Source organism: Mastigoproctus giganteus, chromosome 4 (assembly GCF_048544385.1).
Source record: "Mastigoproctus giganteus isolate SK-2022 chromosome 4, ASM4854438v1, whole genome shotgun sequence".
Lineage (NCBI taxonomy): Eukaryota > Metazoa > Arthropoda > Arachnida > Uropygi > Thelyphonidae > Mastigoproctus > Mastigoproctus giganteus.
The window spans coordinates 161220184-161241317 of record NC_143578.1 but is presented as its reverse complement, the minus strand read 5'-3'; the positions used below and the strand labels follow the sequence as shown (position 1 = coordinate 161241317).

The 21134-nt window shown below is 35.9% G+C and overlaps 1 protein-coding gene across 1 annotated transcript in view; it reads right to left on the bottom strand.

The window, feature by feature from the left end:
- LOC150087146 (endoplasmic reticulum transmembrane helix translocase) overlaps nucleotides 1-21134 on the bottom strand; it is a 760787-nt gene that overhangs the window by 66241 nt on the left and 673412 nt on the right. Inside the window, exon 22 of the mRNA XM_090371851.1 lies at nucleotides 6923-7065. Coding sequence (XP_090227977.1) covers nucleotides 6923-7065 — 143 coding nt within the window. The remainder of the gene's footprint in view (nucleotides 1-6922; nucleotides 7066-21134) is intronic.

The following is a 21134-nucleotide window of genomic DNA, read 5'->3' as shown; positions in this document are numbered from 1 at the left end:
CTGAGAAAGGAATAAAAAACATTGTTTCCTTTTTAATTTACACATTAAATAATTGTTTGATTTTTATTGAATACAAAAAAAAAAAAAAAATCAAATTCTTATTCTTCAATTAAGGTTACAAAACAATAAAAAATTTACAAAACAAAACAATTAATGAGAAGAATGAACTTGGATAACCGATATTTGGATGCAATATTTGAAATTGCTACTGTCATCTTCTGGATCAAGTCTGGAATGCTGTTTTGTTTTTATAGCTGCATATTTATGTGACGATACTTTTTCATCATATTTATGTGATGAAAATGGTGATACAAATATCTTTGTATCACCATTTTCGATAATTCTGGATACTCATCTCGAAGAGAAAGCCAAAATTTTTCACAAGTACTCTTGAAACAAGAACATAATGCTTCATCAGACGACAGGTCAGTGAGATCTTCCTTTTTGCTCAATGGTAATTTCGGGATATGAAGAAACTTCCAAAGCAAGGGGATCACGAATCCAATACATTTTTTTCTGGAGATATATAATCATTTGGAAAAATTCTTAATTATCATTGTTATGTGGGTGGCAATGACATCTCTAAATTGTAAAATGTCAATATTATTGCTATTAACAAAATCAGAAAAACATGGGAACATTGCAGTATTATGCTCAAATTCAGTTTTCCAAAGGTAAAGTTTATTTTTGAAAGCTTCTAAGTATTAATATATTTGTTCCCTGTCCTTAAAGACTTAAATTTAAATCATTAAGTTTTTCAAATGCTGTGTATATCAACAAGGTAGCTAAGTTTTCCAAGCCATTTTTTAATTGTAAATAAACAATTGAGCATGGTTCTGATCTGTATCTGATAAAAACAATAAAACTTCGTGTTTGAGGCCAAAATTACGTCACAACACTTTAACACTGGGCAACCACCTCACTTTCATATATAAAAGAAGCATTTCATAAGTGGATCCCATTTCATTACAAAGTATAGTGAAAGGTCTGCTATTTAAGCTTCTACTTTCAATAAAGTTGATCACACTTACTGCATCTTTAAAAACTTTGTGCAAATCAGTTTGCATTTCCTTCACTACTAATACTTTCCTATGTATAATGCAATGATTAGAAACTATATTTGGAGAAATTTCCTTTACTTTGCCTTTTAAAGCTTTATTTTCTCCCGTTGATGCAGCCATCAGTACAAATTGCAACACCTTTGTTCCACATAGCCCATGTATTTATTTGTTTGAAAGAAAATATTTATAACATCAAAAATCTTCTGGCCCGTCGTTCTTCCAAAGCTTTGCAAAATAGAAAATCCTCCATAATGTCCCCCTCACAGCAGTATCCAACATATACAATAAGTTGAGCAAGGTTTGAAATATCTGTGGATTCATCTAACTGTATTGCAAAAATTGGACTTTCTCTGAATCGATTTAATAAATTGAATTTTATATTGTTCGATAACTGTAATACGCCGCAAGACTGTGTCTCTGGACAGAAGAATGGCTTTTAAACTGTTGCTGTACTTTTCTCCATGTATAATTGAAATAATTTTTATTGCAGCAATGATAAGAAACTATGATTAGATTATTCACCGAATTACAAAGCAGATAAAGCTTGCATGCAATCAGGACTGATGGAACAGGGTAAGAATGGTAAGCAGGGTATAGGGCAACAACGTATGGGGATGCCGAAATTCAGAATTTTTATTATAAAAATATCTCAAGGGTGCCAAAAACCCTAGCACTGTACTTGCGTGCAACACACTTGCTATGTATATTTATTGCTACCACACATTTGCACCTCTGGCCTTTAGTCAATACAGTTCAGGCAATTTGAGAATTCGTGCTGTAGGAAGCAAGGATTAACAGCTAAAGGGATTAATTGAGTAGTACTGAGAAGTTGCACTAGTCAGCTGCTTTTTGTGTGTCCATAGCCAGTGAGCAAATTAAGGTGTATTCCTGATGCGGTGGGCAGTAGGGTTCATTCGTATCTCAGACTTAGTTCGAATAGCAGGTCTCTACACCTACAGTACTGAAAAAGTAATTTTAACAACAGGTTTTTAACTTTTATATACACAAAAAATAAATTTATTTAAAAATTTCTGCAACCCCTTTATCTCGCAACCCCTGTGGGGTCACGCCCCACAGTTTGCACACCACGGACTATCCATTCAGTCCAAAACTCTGCCTAGTTCTTCCCTGAATTTCATTAAACTATCAACTGCCATAATGACAGATGGAAGTTTGTTCTAGCAATCAACCACTTGCTAGCCAAAGGTATCCTGCAACTGTCTTTCCTCAATTTGAATTTATCTCCCCTCAAGTGCGTAATCTGAGCAAAAGGAAGAATCCCATTAGCATTGAGCGTGCTCAAACCATTCAAACCTTAAATGCTTCAATCAGATAACCTTGCAAGTGCCTAGTCTCCAAAAGATACAGTTTGCAGAACTGAATACTTGCTTGGTAAGAGCGCCCTTTTGTTCCCCTCACCAATCTCATTATTAAATGTGTTTCTTAACTAACAGCATAATTCCTCCTCCCTTCCTGTGATGTCTATCTTTTCTGTATACATTGTACTCCCTAACTTTCAATTCTGTTCTGCTTATATCTGTGTGACACCACGTCTCTGATATTCCAACAATATTTGCCTTTGATGTCTTGACTAGCACTTCAAGCTCATCAAATTTATTAACAATACTCCTAGCATGGTGTACATGCAAGTAACATGCACTTGTTTCTACTCTTAGTTACCCTAACACAGCCCATGTATTTATTTGTTCCACTATGACTCCCAACAGTCCTGGAAATCTCCAGGACTGTTAGGAGTCATTCTAATAGAAGCAGTGCAAGAATCACCTTTGCCTCTGCCTGCGCCACTGTTAACCTTTTGTATTACTCCAAGCTAGCAGTTTTCCGACCCAACTAACACTGCCTCTATAGCATCAGCAAATATTCTTGCAGAATATTAATAATAATTAATGTTAATATTATTATATTAACATTAATTTATCCAATTATTAATATAACTGGATAGATTCCATCAATCCTCAGGTGTCTTATTTACTTTCAAGCTTCACTAATTTCTCTTCCACTTCCTTCTAGTTATAACAAAATTATTTAGCACCTAGTTATAATTAGGTATAATTCTGGAGTTTGCCATCCCTGAAAGATTCTTCACAAATGTGAATATAGATGCATAATACAAGATGTGGCTATTAAATAATTAGACTGTTGAAATAAAATAAATATACAGTAAATGAAAAATTTTGTTCTTATCCTCCTTAAAAATAATTGCCTTGGGCTCACACACAGAGTTGTATGTGTTTCTTCCAAGTACAGAAACATATCTGTATGTCATCTTTTGTAAGTCCTTTTAACATTTCAGTCATTTTTTTTCTGACTGTCTGTTCCCTTAAGTACACTTTTCAAGTTTAGGGAAGAGATAAAATTCATAAGGGGCTTGGTTTGGCAAGTAGGATGCATATTCACACACACACACACACACACACACACACACACACACACACACACACACACACACACACACACACACACACACACACACACACACACACACACCGACAGACATGTTTTTTGAAATTGGCGAATGTAGAGTACATTCATTGGCGAATGTAGAGTACATTCATTGGCGAATGTAGAGTACATTCTGTGCTCTACAGTACAGAGCATTGTCTTGATGGAGCATCCAAATATACTTCCACAATTCAAGTCTCTTCCATCAAATTTTTCTGTGCAGCCTTGTCAGAATTTGAATGTAGTATGTTTGACTGACAGTCTGATTTGGTGGGATGTATTCTGCCATAATAATTCCTTTAACATCAAAGAAAACGAATAGTTTTCTTTGATGTTTTCAATTTTTATTTTGACATTCTTGCTGCTTTTTTTTTTTTTTTGTCTGGGGAATTGTTTTGTCTTTCGTTGCACTGACTGTCTTTTAGTTTCTTGGTGTTCTGGAACAGCCAACTTTCATCACAAGTAATTACAGTAGTCAAAAGTCTGGATCTTCTTCAATTGCTTTCAAAACATCTTCAGAAACTTGGAGCCTTCTAATTCTTTGATATTCATTCAAAGTTTTTGGCACCATTTTAGTGCACACTTTTCTCATGCCTAAATTTTCAGTAAAAATTTGTCTAATGATTTCTTTGTCCATACTGAGTTCTGATGCAACCATTCTAATGCTTAAATGATAATCACTTCTAATCAATGTCCTTACCCAGTCCACAGTTTCATCAGTTTTCATGGATATCAGACAGCCTTTTCGTTCATTGTCTTATACATTCTCTCTTCCTTCTAAAAATTATTTATGCCATTCAACGCAAGCTCTTAACATAGTATCTTACCCATAAACTTGATGTAACACTTCATAACTTATAGTTGGTGTTTTCTTAAGCTTTGTTAAAAATCTGAGGTTGATTCATTGTTCGATTCTTTTGTCCATCATTTTTTTGGCAAACGGCACAAACATAAGGTAATGTAACCTATCATACTTCAAAGTAAATGAGCACATTGGAATATATGAATTGGCAGACAACTAAGGAAAGGGTCAAGATCAACTGTTGTGCTTTGGTTTTACAGATGATTCTTGGTGTGTAGTGGCTGTGCATACAGTCTTGTTATTTAATAGCTACATCTCATATCTATTCAGTTTGTGATCAATCTGAACAGGACCATCAATAGTTATTCTTTTCATTTCTAGTGGGCCAATATGGTTCATCTCTTTCATTCTGGCATTAATATAAGCAATAATTTTTTGCTACTTTTCTTTGGATTCTTAGCCAAAGACTTTTCATAACCTGCCTCAGCTTGTGTAACCCTTGTAGTGACTTGGTTACAGATTAGTTTACACTTGAAATAAGTTTGTGTGCTCTCTGATAATTTATAATCATCCCATGAATTTTTCTTATCTGCCACTAGTCTCATTAGTTCATATGACATCAATAATACTATCTACTGGTCAAGAATACTATCTAGTTTACACCACTAAAACATCTCATTTATAAATCATAAAAGATCTAGAAGGATTTTACACTCAATTTGTTCCACAAGGATTGTTAATTCTCACTCCACTCTAAATAAATCAAAATTAGAGACAGTATACAATGCATTATGGCTGTGGTTTATGCAAGAAAGCACAACACAGAAAAAAAGCAAGTCGGCAGATCTGTAAAAGCAAACAAAAAAAAAAAAAAAAAACACAGAGACATTGGCTTTACATCAAAGGACTGATGGTGCAGAAAGTTTCACAGTAAGTAATGGATGACTTGTCGTGGTATTCATGTAGTGAGTATTAGTGGAACTTTCTTCCACTAATACTCACTAACTTCCACTAACAGAGTTTTTTTTTTTTTTTTTTATCAAAAATGTACTAAACATAAATTATTACTTTTTTTGTGTAGTAATAATTTATGTTTAGTACATTGATAAAAAAAAAAAAAAAAAAAAAAAAAACTCTCCAACAAAGCAACAAGTTTCATGTGTGAACTGAGAACATTTCTTTTCTGCTAATCTGCCATTTATTCCTCCAGTCAGCACATAGCAACAAATGTAATATTCAGTGCTTCAGCTACAATATACAGTTTACAGATAGATTATGCAATATGTATTAAAAAAAAATAATAAATAAATAAAAATAATAATTGCTGGTTTCAGTTTGCCTGATTTTAATTAAATTTTGGAATGCTTTCACAAATATTTCTAATAGAGCAAAATATAAAATTTCACAAAATTCTGTACACTGGAAGTTGGGTTGCTACATGCAAATGCACCTAAATAATAAAACATATAGAGATAAATATTTTTAATACTACTTTAGTAATATAATAATAAACCAGAAATTAACATTTGTACTTATTTATAAGTAAGAATATATTCATTTATATATTACAAAAAATAAAATAAACAAACATTTTTGGGAGTCAAAAAAATTGCACTGTATTAACATACAAACAGCAAAAAACCCATTAATTATTTTCCATGTAAGAGGTTAATTAATTAATTTTCTGCATTTAATACTAATAAAGCAGCATCTGAATTTAAATTATAATTACTTATCACATAATCTACACTGCTAGTATCATTTTTTTTTGTTAATGTAATATGTATATTTGAAAGTTTTATCCAAATTTTTATACACAGTAAAATCTTGTTAATACAAACTCAGTTTATACAAAGTACTCATTTATATGAAGTATATACCATTCCCCTGTGAAAGATAGGCTCTTCTATATAAATACATTCATTTATTACAAAATTCATTTAATATGTATTACAAAGTTCTTTTTCACCCAGTAAGAATAAATATTGTTATTTTGTATGTTTAATACAAATATTAGCACAGCTGTCTGATTATTACCTCTGGCCACCCAGTTCCCTGCTTCCCAATGTTCATCTTGTTGTTTGCCCATCTCTGCAAAATACCAGACTAATACTGTCCAAAAACAAGCTGCTGCAAAGACATCAAAGGAAGACTGTGCTGTGCATGCAGTGAGAGGACTGAACATGCAAAAATTTGCAAGCAGAGAACTAAGTGCTTCATGTCATAAAGATCAAGGAATCTGCCACATATTCATTATGCCCAATTTTTAATTTTGATGACAATAATTGCAATCTCTCAAGAAAAGGTTCACCTCCCCTACCAAGGTCAAAAAAAAGAATTGCAACCAACATCTGAGAACCATTAAGCTCTTTAAATGAAGGAAAGCTAAATCAAAATTAAATTAACAATAAATACTGCAATTTTAATAAAAGACTTGAAATGAAGAAAGAATCCAATCATACTATTAAAAAAACAAAACAAAAAAAACAGTTTGAAAAGGAACAATTTACAAGTAAACTGATTTTATTTATCGATTATTTTGTATATCTCATCTTAAATGAAATTACTAGGGATTAAAAAACAAATCACAATTTACCTTGGAGGGGATCTATATTTGGCTTCTTGGACTAGATATATCAGGCATGAAAAGTGAATTATAAATTGCAGTAAAACTGTCAAGACTGTGTATAAATTAAAAATATTAGGCAGAGGTCTCTCTTTTGATAAAGTCTTCAGTGGCTGAAAAAATTTCAAAAAAACTTAATTAACAAATTAACTACAATAAGTTCAAAGTTCATAAGAATGTACAGGCAGTTCCTGCTTTACGAGTTATTTTTTTCAAGTATCAAGTATGAACAAAATCGATAATATGAACATTAATTGCAATAAATAAATGTTAAACATTCATAAATATAGCATTTCAAACCATGCGTGTAGCTATACAATACACTACTACTACAGAAGTTTGCTAACTAATAGCAGTGTGAGATTTCTACAATTGACACTGATCTGCTTCAAGCACATAATGGAGAGCTCACAAATGAAGACCTTGAAATGGCAAAATGTGAAGCTGAGGAAAACGAAGATTTAATAGCTGAAATTCCTGTTAATTTCTTCACTCTCAAGGGGCTTGATGAAGATTTTCAACACATAAAAAAGCAATTGAGATTTTCGAGTTAATTTATCCTGTTAATTTCTTCACTCTCAAGGGGCTTGATGAAGATTTTCAACACATAGAAAAAGCAATTGAGATTTTCGAGTCACAAGAGAGCACTAGAAAAGTTCTAGAGACTTAAAAAATGCTTATGCATGCTATCATGAAATTTATAAAGAAAAGAGAAGCCTGTCTTAGAAACAAAAGACTGTTTGAAGCATTTCTGAAGAAGACTGGTATTGGTGTTTAAGGACACAAGGGCAGCTGAGGCCAAAATGTGCCAGTTCCTATATCATTATCCTAAAGTAATATAATTTTTCCCATTTTGGTATCAGAGGAATTCATATATATGTATTTGTTTCAGAAAGGTATACAGTTCAGCTAGGTTGGCACTATTTCCAATCATGTGGGTAAGCAATTATGGTTGCAGTTGTGATTGAGAGTGGAAAGTACTTTTTCTGAAGTGGGAATAGTGAGGACAATCTAAAAGTATATGCTTGACTGTAAGTGGTAATCTACAATGTGTGATCGGGGTGGGTCATCATCCCCCATGAGTAGAAACATATGGGTTAGGTGCATATGCCCTATCCTTAGTCTTGCTAGTACAACTTCTTTCTGTCTATTTTGTCTGAAGCTGGAAATTCATAATGTTGGTTCTTCTTTTATTAGGAGAAATTTTATTCCTTTGCAACTTCCATATTTCTGGCCAATGAAATATACAGACTTTGTTTATATACTTCAAATAATCTATATATGGTACTTGGTAATTTGCTGGTGTTGTATTGTTTGGTTTTTTGGCTGCCTGATTTGCTCTCTCATTAGATATGATACCAGAATTCCCTGGAATCCAGCAGAATTTCGCTGAATAATTCCTACTTGGTAGGTGGTTTAAACAGGAAATAATTTGTTTTTTGATGGGATGCAATATTGAAGATTGATTGCCCATTGCAGACACTGCACTCATGGAATCGGTGTATATCACACTGATAGCATTGTGGAAAGTGCTAATATTCTGTAAGGCTAATTTGATTGCATATAACTCTGCAGTATAACTGCTACATTCAACCAATAGTGATATGGAGACTGTAAAAGAAGGAAAGACAGCTGCAGCACCAAAGGCAGAACCTGTTTTTGAGTCATCGGTATATATTTGGCAGCTTTGTATATTGTTGACGGCATGTTCTTTATGTAGTTGTTTGATATTTTCATCTACAAGGGATTTCTTACCCCATTGCTGAAAGTGGGTATCACAGTGGGGGAGATTTACAGACCAGGGTGGATCAGGAACATCGGTCTCTTGAAGTATGTTATCAAAATCAAAATTCCAGATTCGAAGCAAATCTTTTATTCTAATGCCAGCGGGTTTATTTTCAATCGGTTTAATGTTATAGCATGTTGTCCATTCGGGGTTGGAAAGCAATGGTTGAACAGGATGGACTGGAAGGCTTTGAATTTTAGCTGCATAATTAAGAAGCAGCATTTTCCTTCTAAAGTGAAGTGGAGGTTCATGTGCCTCTACATACAGACTCTAGACAGAGGATGTTCTAAACGTGCCCAGAGCAGTACGAAGGGCACTGTGTTGGATGGTATTACATTTGATTAATGCACTTTTCCTAGCTGAGTCATATATAGCAGCACCACATTCTAAATGAGACCTGATAGCAGCACGATACAAATGTAAGAGTATCTATCAGCACCCCAAGTCATAGCAGAAATGGACCTAAGTATATTAAGTTTCTTTAAACAAACAGTTCAGAGGTATGTGATATATATATATATATTTTTTTTTTATGAAAACCCCAAACACGAAAGGTATCAAAACCTATAGTACTTAGTACAGTGCATGGGTTGAAGGAGAAGTATGGGGTGAGGGGGGATGCCGGAAACTTTGCTCTAGAGACTAAACATGGGTTTCACCACTTCAAGCCTCCAATAAGCAAAGTGGTGGTATTTCACCAGTTGATGAAAGTCATCTACCACACAATAAACCTAGGAAACGAAGATTACTGGTGAGAGGGATCAAATGGTTTTTTAATCTGAGTTCCAGTTTGTGGGTATAGCTTATGCTTTTTGCAGAAGTGAACTGCAATTTTTTTTTTTTTTTTTTGTTTTGATAAACGATATCCATTCTGCAATGCCCATGTCTCCAACTTTTTTATGAAAATTTGCAGCTGTCTTTCAATGGTATGAATACTTTGTGAATGGCAAGATATAGTAAAATTGTCAGCATACATATATAATTCTACAGTATTGGAGATGTTCTATGTTATGGTGTTCAGTCTAAGTGAAAAAAGGGTAGAGCTACGTACTGATTCTTGTGGGACACCTTCTTCTCGAGTGTAGGACCGAAAAAGTGCAGATTGATAGCGGATCTGAAAGGTTCTGTGTTGAAGAAAATTTCTAATGAATTCTGGTAAGTGCCCTCACAATCCTATGGAATAAAGTTCCCGCAATATGCCATACCTCCAGGTAGTGTCGAAAGCCTTTTCTATATTGGACTTACCATTACAAGATGTTCATTTTTGATGTAAGCATTACGGATGTCAGTCTCAGCTTTCACCATTAGATCCAAAGTGGTTCTAATTTGCAAGAATCCAAACTGATTGTTGTTCATCAGTGCTTTAGTTTCAAGAACCCAGGTAAGCCACCTGTGTACTATTCTTTCTAGGATTTTACTTAGGCAGCAGGTTAGATAGATAGGGTGGTAATTTTCTGGAATGAATGATTTATTCCTGGTTTAGGAAAGGCTAAAATAATGGAGTGATGTCAGGAAGATGGATATGTACCTTCAAGAAAAATCTGGTTATAGAACATTAATAGTAAATTCAAGGCCATACTGTTTATATGTTTCAGCATTACATAATATATTCCATCAGTTCCAGCTGCACTTTTCGGTGATCTATTTAATGCTGTTTGCAGTTCAAACAGGTAAATGGTTGATTATATTGAAAATCATTGAAGATATTGCATAGTATCGAATTTTATCTTGTACCTTTCAGCAGAAGCTTTGATTTGAAGAAAAGAGTTGCCATATGCTGAAGTGGCAGACATTTGGTAGAAAGTCTCTGCAAGGGTGTTAGCTATTTCTTCAGAAGAAGATATTTCCTGTCCATTTTTGGTTAAGATGGGAGGAGGAGGAGGGAGATATCTGCCATTAAATTGACGAATCTTTTCCCAAATGAGTCGACTGCTAGTGTCCTTTGTAATAGTGTAGGCAAACTGTATCCATGTTTCCTTTTTGGATTTTCTTCTAATTTGTCTAGCTTTTGACTTAAGCCTTTTATATTGAATAAGGTTGCTGGTAGTTGGAAACTTCTGGAACGTGTTCCAAGCTTTATTTTTTTCCTTTTTGGCATTGGTACAAGCTTCGTTCCACCAGTGTTTAAGGTTTTTGTGTTTACACGTGGACATATTGCTTCAGAGGCTGTGGTCAGTATTTGCCTGGTAATATGCTCTTTGACATCATCAATGGGTTGTAGTTTAATCAATTTGCTATTAAAAGAAAGATGGATTGAATACTTTTCCCAATCTACTTTTGAGAATTTCTATTTTACTCAATGATCAGGGCACGGGGTTTTTAGTGTTTAGATTCTACATACAATTGGAAAGTGATCACTATTGTGTGGATCGTTTAAAACTGTACATTCTATACTGGGATACAATATGAGGGAACAGATTGTTAAATCAATTGTTAACATAGATCCAGTGGGAAGGTGAGTATAAGTATTTTGTCCAGTGTTTAGTAATGTTAGATTCAGTTGGTCTAGTATCATCTCTATCAAGTGTCCTCTATTGTCCATGTGGGTTGATCCCCACAATGGATGATGCGCATTGAAGTCACCAAGGACATAAAGTTGGTGGTATTTGTTTTATGAGGTCTTCTAGTTCTTTGAACGTGCATATATTGTTAGTTGGAAGGTACAGTGATACTAGAGTTAGAATTTGTCCAAGTGATCCAAGGGGATGTACTGCAACGGCTTCTAAGTGGGTCTGAAGCAGAATGTTCCTAGGTATTTTATATTCAACTAAAATTGCAACATCTCCACGTGTAGATAATGAAGTTTCTATCTTTTCTGTAAATGGTATAATTTTTGGTCGATGGAGTTACTTTTGGAGTTAGATTAGTTTCTCGTAAGCAAACAGCTACACGATTATATCGGGAGCTTAAATCATAGATATCATTGGTATTGCTGTGTAAACCTCTACAATTACATTGTACAATGTGCTGCATTATTTGGGTTTGAGGAGGGAAGGCAAGTCTGTCTGTTTCTTGTGAGTGGTTTGCCTTTGATGGTCATATTTCATTTTATATTTTCTAGGAAAATTGGGACATCCAGAAGCTGTACTCTCTTCTACATCATCAGTTTGACCAGGTGAAAATCCAGTCACTATATCATCTTCTGCATAAAGATCAAGCACTGTTTCATCATGTGCAGTTATATTTTCAGAGTTCATTCTATCTGAGTTGAGCTTTTGCAATTCAGTGGCTTATTGCCTTCATTATTTATTAGACATTTTATCATGATGAGGATTTTAGGCAAACTGAGATAGGACTATTACTTATTTCATCAACTGAAACAGTTTTGGTGGTAGGTCCACATGTTGATAGTACAGATCATGTACATTCTGTAATGGATGTACTGGGCAGAAATGATACCTCAATTTGAGTTGAAACAGCTTGGCACTTTAGTGAAGTGGAAGCGTACTGGGATTGTTGACTTTATTTGCTTTCTTGCTTCTTGATATGTGACCTCATTCTCAATCTTATACTTTTGTATTCTATTTCTAATTTTCCAAAGGTCCCATGATTTTATATATGCTGGATAGTCGCTCTTGCAATTTGGACATTCCGGAGCATTTGCAGTACAATCATTGTTTTTTTTCATTTTTCATGTTTTACTGATAATGATTTTTTGACCCACAGTTAGGACAAGTAGTTTCGCCTCTGCACATTGTCTGGGAGTGACCAAACATTTGGCACTTGAAACATCTTAAAGAGTTTGGAATGTATCGTCGGATATGGCAGTTCAAGTAGCCTGCTTTAAATGAGGTCGGCAAATTTGATGTACTAAAATTCAATATAATATTATGTGTTGGGACAAACTTATCGTCATTCATATCATAATTCGCCTTGCTTGAGCTACTTTCTATTCTACTAATTCCATGACTATCTCCTCTTTGGTGATGTTCAATAAATCCCAATCAATTATCACTCCTTTTAAGGAGTTCAGTGTGTTATGTGGTGTGATTTTGATTGGGATTCTGCTTATAGAGGACATTTTTAATAATAATTCGGAATGCCATTCTTGCATGGTCTCAATTAAAAGATCTCCTGACTGGAGCCCTTTCATAATTTTTGGTGTGCCTGCTGCATTCTTGAGACATCTCTGGATGATAAAGGGAGAGAGTTTGCTTACTGGCTCAGTTGATAATGAGTGCATTACCAGAAAAGCTGGTGGTTCTGATTTGTTAGAGTTCTTTTTCATTCTTTTTGGAAGACTGAGATTGTCTTCTATTCTGTGGGTCTCAGTACGTTGAGAGCCTGTTGGCTGTAGTGGTGGACATGAATTGCAGTCCATTGTTGCTCCTTTAAGCCCTGGGAGTGAGAGATTTTCCTCACAGTTTTCCAGCCCCACCACAGGGAGGAAAGAGTGGTGCCACCTAGTGACCAAGCAGCTGGAGAAGTTAGTTATTTAGTGTAAAAATTAATAAATATACTAGGAAAAGAAAGGTGATTTGCCTTTCTGGGTTCTTACTCAAGATTCTTTGAGTACAGAACCAGTCACAAAGAACTGAGAATAAGAAAAGCACTGGAAAGAAAACAGAACTAAATCACTTAGAAAGCAAACAGAACTAAATCACTTAGAAAGATCACTATATATTGCTTAGGGAAAATAGCTTGGACACTATCGTTTGGCACTCGAAACCACCTGAAGAAGAAGACAACTCCTTGTGCTTCCAGCAAACCAACAACGAGTGTGCATTTAGTTGATGATGATGAAGAAGAAGAATAAATATTCTTTAACATTTGCATGACATAAATAATTTCTTTATTATTATAATTTGCTTGATTTTAAAGGCTACGTTTTCATTTCTTTGGACGAATAAATTATTGTTTAAGCATAAACTACTGTTTTGTTGACCTTTATTTAATATTACATGGTCGAATTTTATTATTGAGAACGCAACCCCTGTTTTTAATATTAGGTCTATGGGAAATTAATTCCTGATTTACAAGCGTGTGCTAGGAACGAATTAACTCATAAAGTTGGCAACTACCCGTACTTATTTAATATATAATAAAATATTATTTTTGGAATGCATTGTTTAGGCAAGACAATTAAGCCATTTAGAAGAGGTGGATGTAACATATGTCTGTATGAAGTCATAGTGTTGTTCTGATTAAACAGAAGTACTTACTCTTTTAAACAAGTGAGCATTTAAACACCTTTCATGCAATATAAGAATAGAAAAATTTCTGCCATCAATTTCAGAGTAGAGGAATAGTATAAACTAGTACTGGAGATAAGCATAATCCTTTAATATTTTTTATTTATATAATCCTATAAGTGTACAATTAATACTCTAAGTGTTATTTTATATATTTAATGTAATACATAATACAGGTAGGTTACTTTAGTAACTCCAAAAAGTGCAGAATTAATATAATTTTTTTAGACAAAATTATGCCTCTGACTAGAGCAGCATAGCATGGCTCAGCAGTGAAATGAAGAAATGTTGTGGCCAATAATCTTAAGTATTGCTAGCTTGGGGGATACACGGACTAACAGATTAACAGTAGCTGCTGGCAGAGGTGAACGAGATTCTTGCACTGCTTCTATTGAAATGCAATTGAGCAGCAGCCTGGAAAGTAAGGCAATGGGGATTTCCAGGACTGCTGGGAGTCATAGTGGAACAAGTAAATACATGGGCTGTGTTAGGGTAACTAAGAGTAGAAACAGGTGCATGTATACTTGCATGTACACCAATGCTAGGAGTAAAGTTAATAAATTCGATGAGCTTGAAGTGCTAGTCAAGACATCAAAGGCAGATACTGTTGGGATATCAGAGATGTGGTGTCACACAGACATAAGTAGTGCAGAATTGGAATTTGGGGAGTTCAATGTATACAGAAAGGATAGACAGGACAGGACGGGAGGAGGGGGTTATGCTCCTAGTTAAAAAACACAAAATCTAAGGAAGTTTGCATTGCCCACCAACATCCAATTGATGTTGGTGGACAATGCAATGTTGAGTCTGTTTGGTGTGACATAAGCACTGGGAAAGGAAAAATGAGAGTAGGTGTGTGCTATAGGCCTAAAGAATCTGATGAGTATAATAAGCAATTGTGCAAAGAAATAGAGTGGGCCAGTAAATCAGAGTGTCTTTATAATGGGGGGATTTTAATTTGACGGAATTTGTTTTTTAGATTGACTAGAATTTGTGGGTTGTCACTCACACACTAGGAAGGCTTTTGTGGATTTATTGGGTGATTGTTTTCTACAGAATCATGTTCGGGAGGCAATTAGAGGGAGTAATACTCTTGATCTGATTATCAGTAGTAATTCTTCATGCATTAAAAATATGCAGAAAAAGGAACCACTAGGTGGCAGTGATCACAGTGTGCTGAAGTGGGATTTACTCAAAGAGGTAACTACTATCAAGTGTAAAGTGAAGGGTTTTTGCTTTTGTAAAGGTGACTACGGTGGTTTGAGACAGTATTTAAAATCTATACGGTGGGACCAACTGAAGATGTTACCAACAGCAAATTCAAAATGGGAAGCATTCAAAGAATTAATCTTTGAAGTTACTAGGCTTTTCAAACGAACTAAGAAATATTTTTCAAGATTTAGGCCTAAATGGATGTCAGATGAACTAATTAGACGTGACACAGAAGCCTATGATAGATATACAAGCTGGTCTGTAACCAAGTCACAAAGGAGGTTAGGCAGGTGAAGGCACATTACAAATCTTTGGCAAAGGATGCAAAAAAAAACCAGCAAAGAGTTCTTTACTTATGTAAACTATAGAAGGAAGGGTATGAATCAGATTGGTCCACTTGATATCGATGGATCAACTGTTGATGATCTTGCTCAGGTAGCTAACAAACTAAATTAATATTTTGCATCTACATTCACACATGAGGAGTTATTCAGGGAGAAGAATGCCAGAGGTGTATTAAACTCTGGCAGTAAGCTAGATAATCTTGTAATAACTGAGAGCAAAGTGGAGGAGAAATTGTTGAAGATAAACATAAGAAAGGCACCTGGGTTGGGTAGAATCTATCCAGTTATATTAAAAGAGGTGGCAAAGAGAGTAAGCAAACCCTTAGCCATAATTATGAGAGCTTCCTTGGGCTCTGGAGGTACCCATGGACTGGAGATGTGTAAATGTTACCCCAATGCACAAAGGACGATCAAAGGGAGACACAGGTAATTACAGAACTGTTAGTTTAACTTCTGTTCCAGGGAAATTAATGGAGGCACTGGTTAAAGAAGCATTGGATGATCATCTAGACAAGACTTCAGTTATAGCACGGACACAGCATGGCTTTCTTAATGGGAAGTCTTGTCTGACCAATTTGATTGAATACTATGATGTAGTCACAAAGGAACTGGATGCAAAAAATAATTTTGATATCATATATTTGGATCTTAGAAAGGCCTTTGATACTGTTGCACATGGAAGACTGCTGAACAATTGGAGCAGTGTGGCATAGGAGGCAAATTGCTGCTATCGATAAAGGGATGGTTGAGTGGGAGAAGACAGAGAATGGTAATCAATGGACACTTCTCTTCGTGGACTAATGTTATTAGTGGAGTCCCTCAGGGTTCAGTGTTGGGTCCATTGTTTTCTTTATTTACAAATGATAGTGATGAAGGTATATCAGGCTTAATGTCCAAGTTTGCAGATGATGCGAAGGTTGGCAGGGTTGTTAAGGACACTAATTACAGTATGCTGCTGTAACAGGATCTGAAATGTTGAGCAGATGGGCTAAGAGGTGGCAACTGAAGTTTAACATTGAGAAATGTAAAGAACTACATATGGGAAGCAGTAACCCCAGAGTAATGTATCAACTCTGTGGTACTACAGTGATAGTGGTAGAGAATGAAAAGGACCTGGTATCAATTCTTCAGGCAGATATGAAGTTGTCTGAGCAGTGCAGGTGGTCTGCAAGAGTAGCTCATGGTGTTTTGTTAATGATATAATGCTTAATGATATCAGGCTTAATGTCCACGTTTGCAGATGATACGAAGGTTGGCAGGGTTGTTAAGGACACTAATTACAGTATGCTGCTGTAACAGGATCTGAAATGTTGAGCAGATGGGCTAAGAGGTGGCAACTGAAGTTTAACATTGAGAAATGTAAAGTACTACATATGGGAAGTAACCCCAGAGTAATGTATCAACTCTGTGGTACTACACTGATAGTGGTAGAGAATGAAAAGGACCTGGTGGCAATTCTTCAGGCAGATATGAAGTTGTCTGAGCAGTGCAGGTGGTCTGCAAGAGTAGCTCATGGTGTTTTGTTAATGATATACAGGAATTTTTCTAGCAGGGATAAGGAGGTGATTATCCCCTTGTATAAGGCAATGGTCAGGCCACACCTTGAGTACTGTACACAGATCTGGAGGCCTCATTTTAAGAAGGATGTAGAGCTCTTGGAACGAGTACAAAGAAGATTAGTGAATCTTCTTTGTTCCATTCACTAATCAACAAGATTAGTGAATGGAACAAAGGGTTGCTCTTACGAAGAAAGGCTTAAGTTTTGCAAATTACAGTGTCTGGAGACTAGGCACCAGCGTGGTGATCTGATTGAGATGTATAAAGCCTTGAATGGTGTGAGCAATGTCAATGCTGATGGGATTCTTCCTCTTGCTCAGAATAATCACCTGAGAGGGCATAAATTCAAATTGAGGAAAGACAGTTGTAAGATAGATGTGTGGAAGTTTGCCTTTAGCCAGCGAGTGGTTGATTGCTGGAACAAACTTCCATCTGTCGTTGTAGAAGTTGATAGCTTAAATAGATTCAAGGCAGAACTTGACAAACATTTGGAGCAAGTGGATGGGTGAAATAAGGGTTTTTTTTTTTTTTTTGGGCTGATGTGCCAAAAAAAAAAAAAAGTTATATAAGCTTGCTTTCTTGCATCATGTGCTAATGCTAATACTTCAACAAATCAAGGCCTTAGTAACTGCATTCTGTGGTGTATGTATGTATGAAGGGTTTACTATAGCTTGTACATGGCACTAGTGCAATCTCTGTGAAAAGTGTTTTCACTTCGCATTTAGTTTTATGGATTAAACCATTGAAGGAGCTCCACATTTTCACGGTCAGAGCTGGGTGATCAGGGAAGTTTTTGGAATGTGATCGAGGGACTGGTATTGGTCCTGGAATGTGGTACCCTTCATACAGGTAAATATTGCAGAAAGTTGTTGTTTGGATTTTTTTTTGGTGCAAAATCAACTTTGGTCATATTGCGCTTATTCATTAGTATTAGTGGAGTCTCCCAGGGTTCAGTGTTGATCCCATTGTTGTTTTTGGTATTTATTAATGATATTGATGAAGTTATATCAGGGTTAATGTCTACATTTGCAGATGATATGAAGGTTGGCAGAGTTGTTAATGAGAGTAATGATAGTAATCTACTGCAACGGGATCTGGAAAAGTTGAGCAGATGGTTATTTGGTTTTGTGTTTAATGGTGCACTGACAACTGAGGCTATAATGCAGTAAGTTAAAATTAAAGCCAATGCTAAAATTTTGGTAGACTATAAACTGGCTACCACGTCAAGAAGGTAAATATGATATACTATGGTATAGACGTAAATAAAAAATATAAACTTAAATATTTGTATATAAATTGACTGAGTGTAAAAAGTTAAAAATTTCAGACATGTTGTCTCTGTCACCTAAAATCTGACTGAGTGTAGATGGTTCAGCCAGATTATTAAAATCCCTAAAAAATAAACATGGTTCTATAAAAACAGGACACTATTGAAACATGACGAATAGTTAAAATAGTGTTACACATCTCACACATAGGTCGGTCCTCTGCCTTCAACAAAAAGGAATGTGTTACATGACTATAACCTATGCAGAGCTCAGCAAGAACAACTTCCACTCTTCGAACCCTGTGTAGAATGGACTGCCATTGTGTGATTCAGGCTTATTGTGATGTAGTTTATTTGTGGCCTGTCCGTGCCAGGAATATTGCCAATGGGAATATAATTTAGAGCATATTACATGCCTGTAGTCTGTATAGGATACTGACAGGCAATGATTATCCAGGGAAATGGTTGACTTCACAGCAGTATCAAATAATTCATTTTCCCGGATCCCAATGTGGCTTGGGATCCAGCAAACGTGAATGTCAAATTCTGATTCAGCGAGAGAAAAAAGCATCTGCTGGATCCAGGACAGGACCATGTGAGGGTTATATCTCTCGATAATAGAGCCTGTAACATGCTTGAAGGGTCACTATATATCATACACCTTTGGTAATCGCTATTTTTAATGTGATCAAGGATTTTGTGTGCAACTCTGCAGTATAAATGCTGGTTTCTTGTGGTATCTTATTGGATAATGTTTTGTGAGGAAACACAACAGCAGATCCCACATAACATTCTGACTTCGAGCCGTCTGAATAGACTGGCAGAAAGTCAGAATACTGCCTCTATGTGAGGTAGATAGATGGTGGCATAGTAGCCTTCTCCCAGATCTTAAGGGACAAGTCACAAGTTGGAGGATGGGCAAGCCAGGGTGGAAGAAATTGCCTTGGTGACTGTGCAATGTTGTCTACCATCATGTTTAGTTCATTTAACAGTCCTTGGATGCAAATACCAAAAGGTTTGTTGGAAGTCCGATGGGTGTTGTAGAGATTTTCCCAATGTGGCTCAAAAACGGATGCCCACATGAGATGATTGCGCAGGGATTTCAATTTAAAAGTGTACTTTAAAGACAACTGCTTATGTCGAAGACATAGCGATGGTTCATTTGCTTCAACACAAAAGGCTTTGGATAAGAGATGTACAAAAAGCTCCAGTGGCTGTCCGAATGGCCTGATGGTGGACTGGATCTAATCACCAAAGTACACTATCACTAGCAGAACCATAAATCTGAGACTCGTAATCAAGTTTGGAATGGACAAGGGCTCGGTAGAGAGGAAGAAGGGTAGAACAATCTGTGCCCCATGAAGTTTTCAAAAGGGCACAAAGGATGTTAAGCCTCTTAGCACATCTTGTCCTAAGCTGACGAATATGTTGTAGAAATTAGCATTAGCAAGGGCATGATGCAAAAGAAAGCAAGCTTATAAAGCATCAGCCAAAAAAAAAAAAAAAAAACACTCCCCCCTTCTCATTTCACTCATCCACCCATTCCAAATGTTTGTCTAGTTCTGCCTTGAATCAGTTTAAGCTATCAACTTCTACAATGACAGATGGAAGTTTGTTCCAGCAATCAACCACCCACTGGCTAAAGGCAAACTTACGCACATCTATCCTACAACTGTCTTTCCTCAATTTGAATTTATGCCCTCTGAGGCTATTATTCTTAACAAGAGGAAGAATCCCATCAGCATTGAGTATGCATGCTCAAACCATTCAAGGCTTTATACACCTCAATCAGATAACCTCACATGTACCTAGTCTCCAGATGCTGTAATTTGCAAAACTTACGCCTTTCTTCGTAAAAGTAACCCTTTTTTCCATTCACTAATCTTGTTGCCCTTCTCTGTACCCATTCCAACAGCTCTACATCTTTCTTAAAATGAGGCCTCCAGACCTGTATACAGTACTCAAGGTGTGGCCTGACCATTGCCTTATACAAGGGAATAATCACCTCCTTATCCCTGCTAAAAAAATTCCTGTATATCATTAACAAAATGCCATGGGCTACTCTTGCAGACCGTCTGCACTGCTCAGAAAACTTCATATCTGCCTGCACAATTACCCGCAGGTCCTTTTCACTCTCTACCTCTGTCAGTGTAGTACCACACGGTTGATATGTTACTCTGGGGTTACTGCTTCCAAAATGTCAGTGTCTTGTTGAAATAAGTCCAAGGAATTTGACTTCTGCTACAACTGGGATGTTGTTTTGCCCAAGCCTTAATTCTGGATCAGGATGAAGATTACGTTTGCGGCAGAAGTGTACACAAATGGTCTTCTGCGATGAAAATCTGAACCCATTAGCCAATGACCAAGATATAAGGCGATCAAAGGTTTTTTTGCAGTTGCCTTTCAATGGCCTCATATTGCATGAATGACAAAATAAAGCAAAATCGTCAACGTAGAGCAAATTGTTTACCATTGTTTATCCCATAGGTGGAAGGTGTTCTGTAATAGAGTTTATTTTGATTGCAAAAAAGCATGACACTTAGAATGGATCTTTGTGGTAATCCCTCATCCTAAACAGACTTAAAATTGGTAATTCAAGAGGAAGTTTTTAATAAAAAGAGGTAGTTTACCTCTAATACCAAAGTTATAGAGGTCTTTTGACATGTCAAATCGCCAAGCTGAGTCGTACGCCTTTTCAATATCAAAGAAAACTACTACCAGATGCTCGGATTAAATAAAAGCACCATGAATATAAGTTTCAAGTTGGATTGAATGATCTACAGTAGATCTGTTTCTTCGGAAGCCACACTGTGTCCTGGAAAGC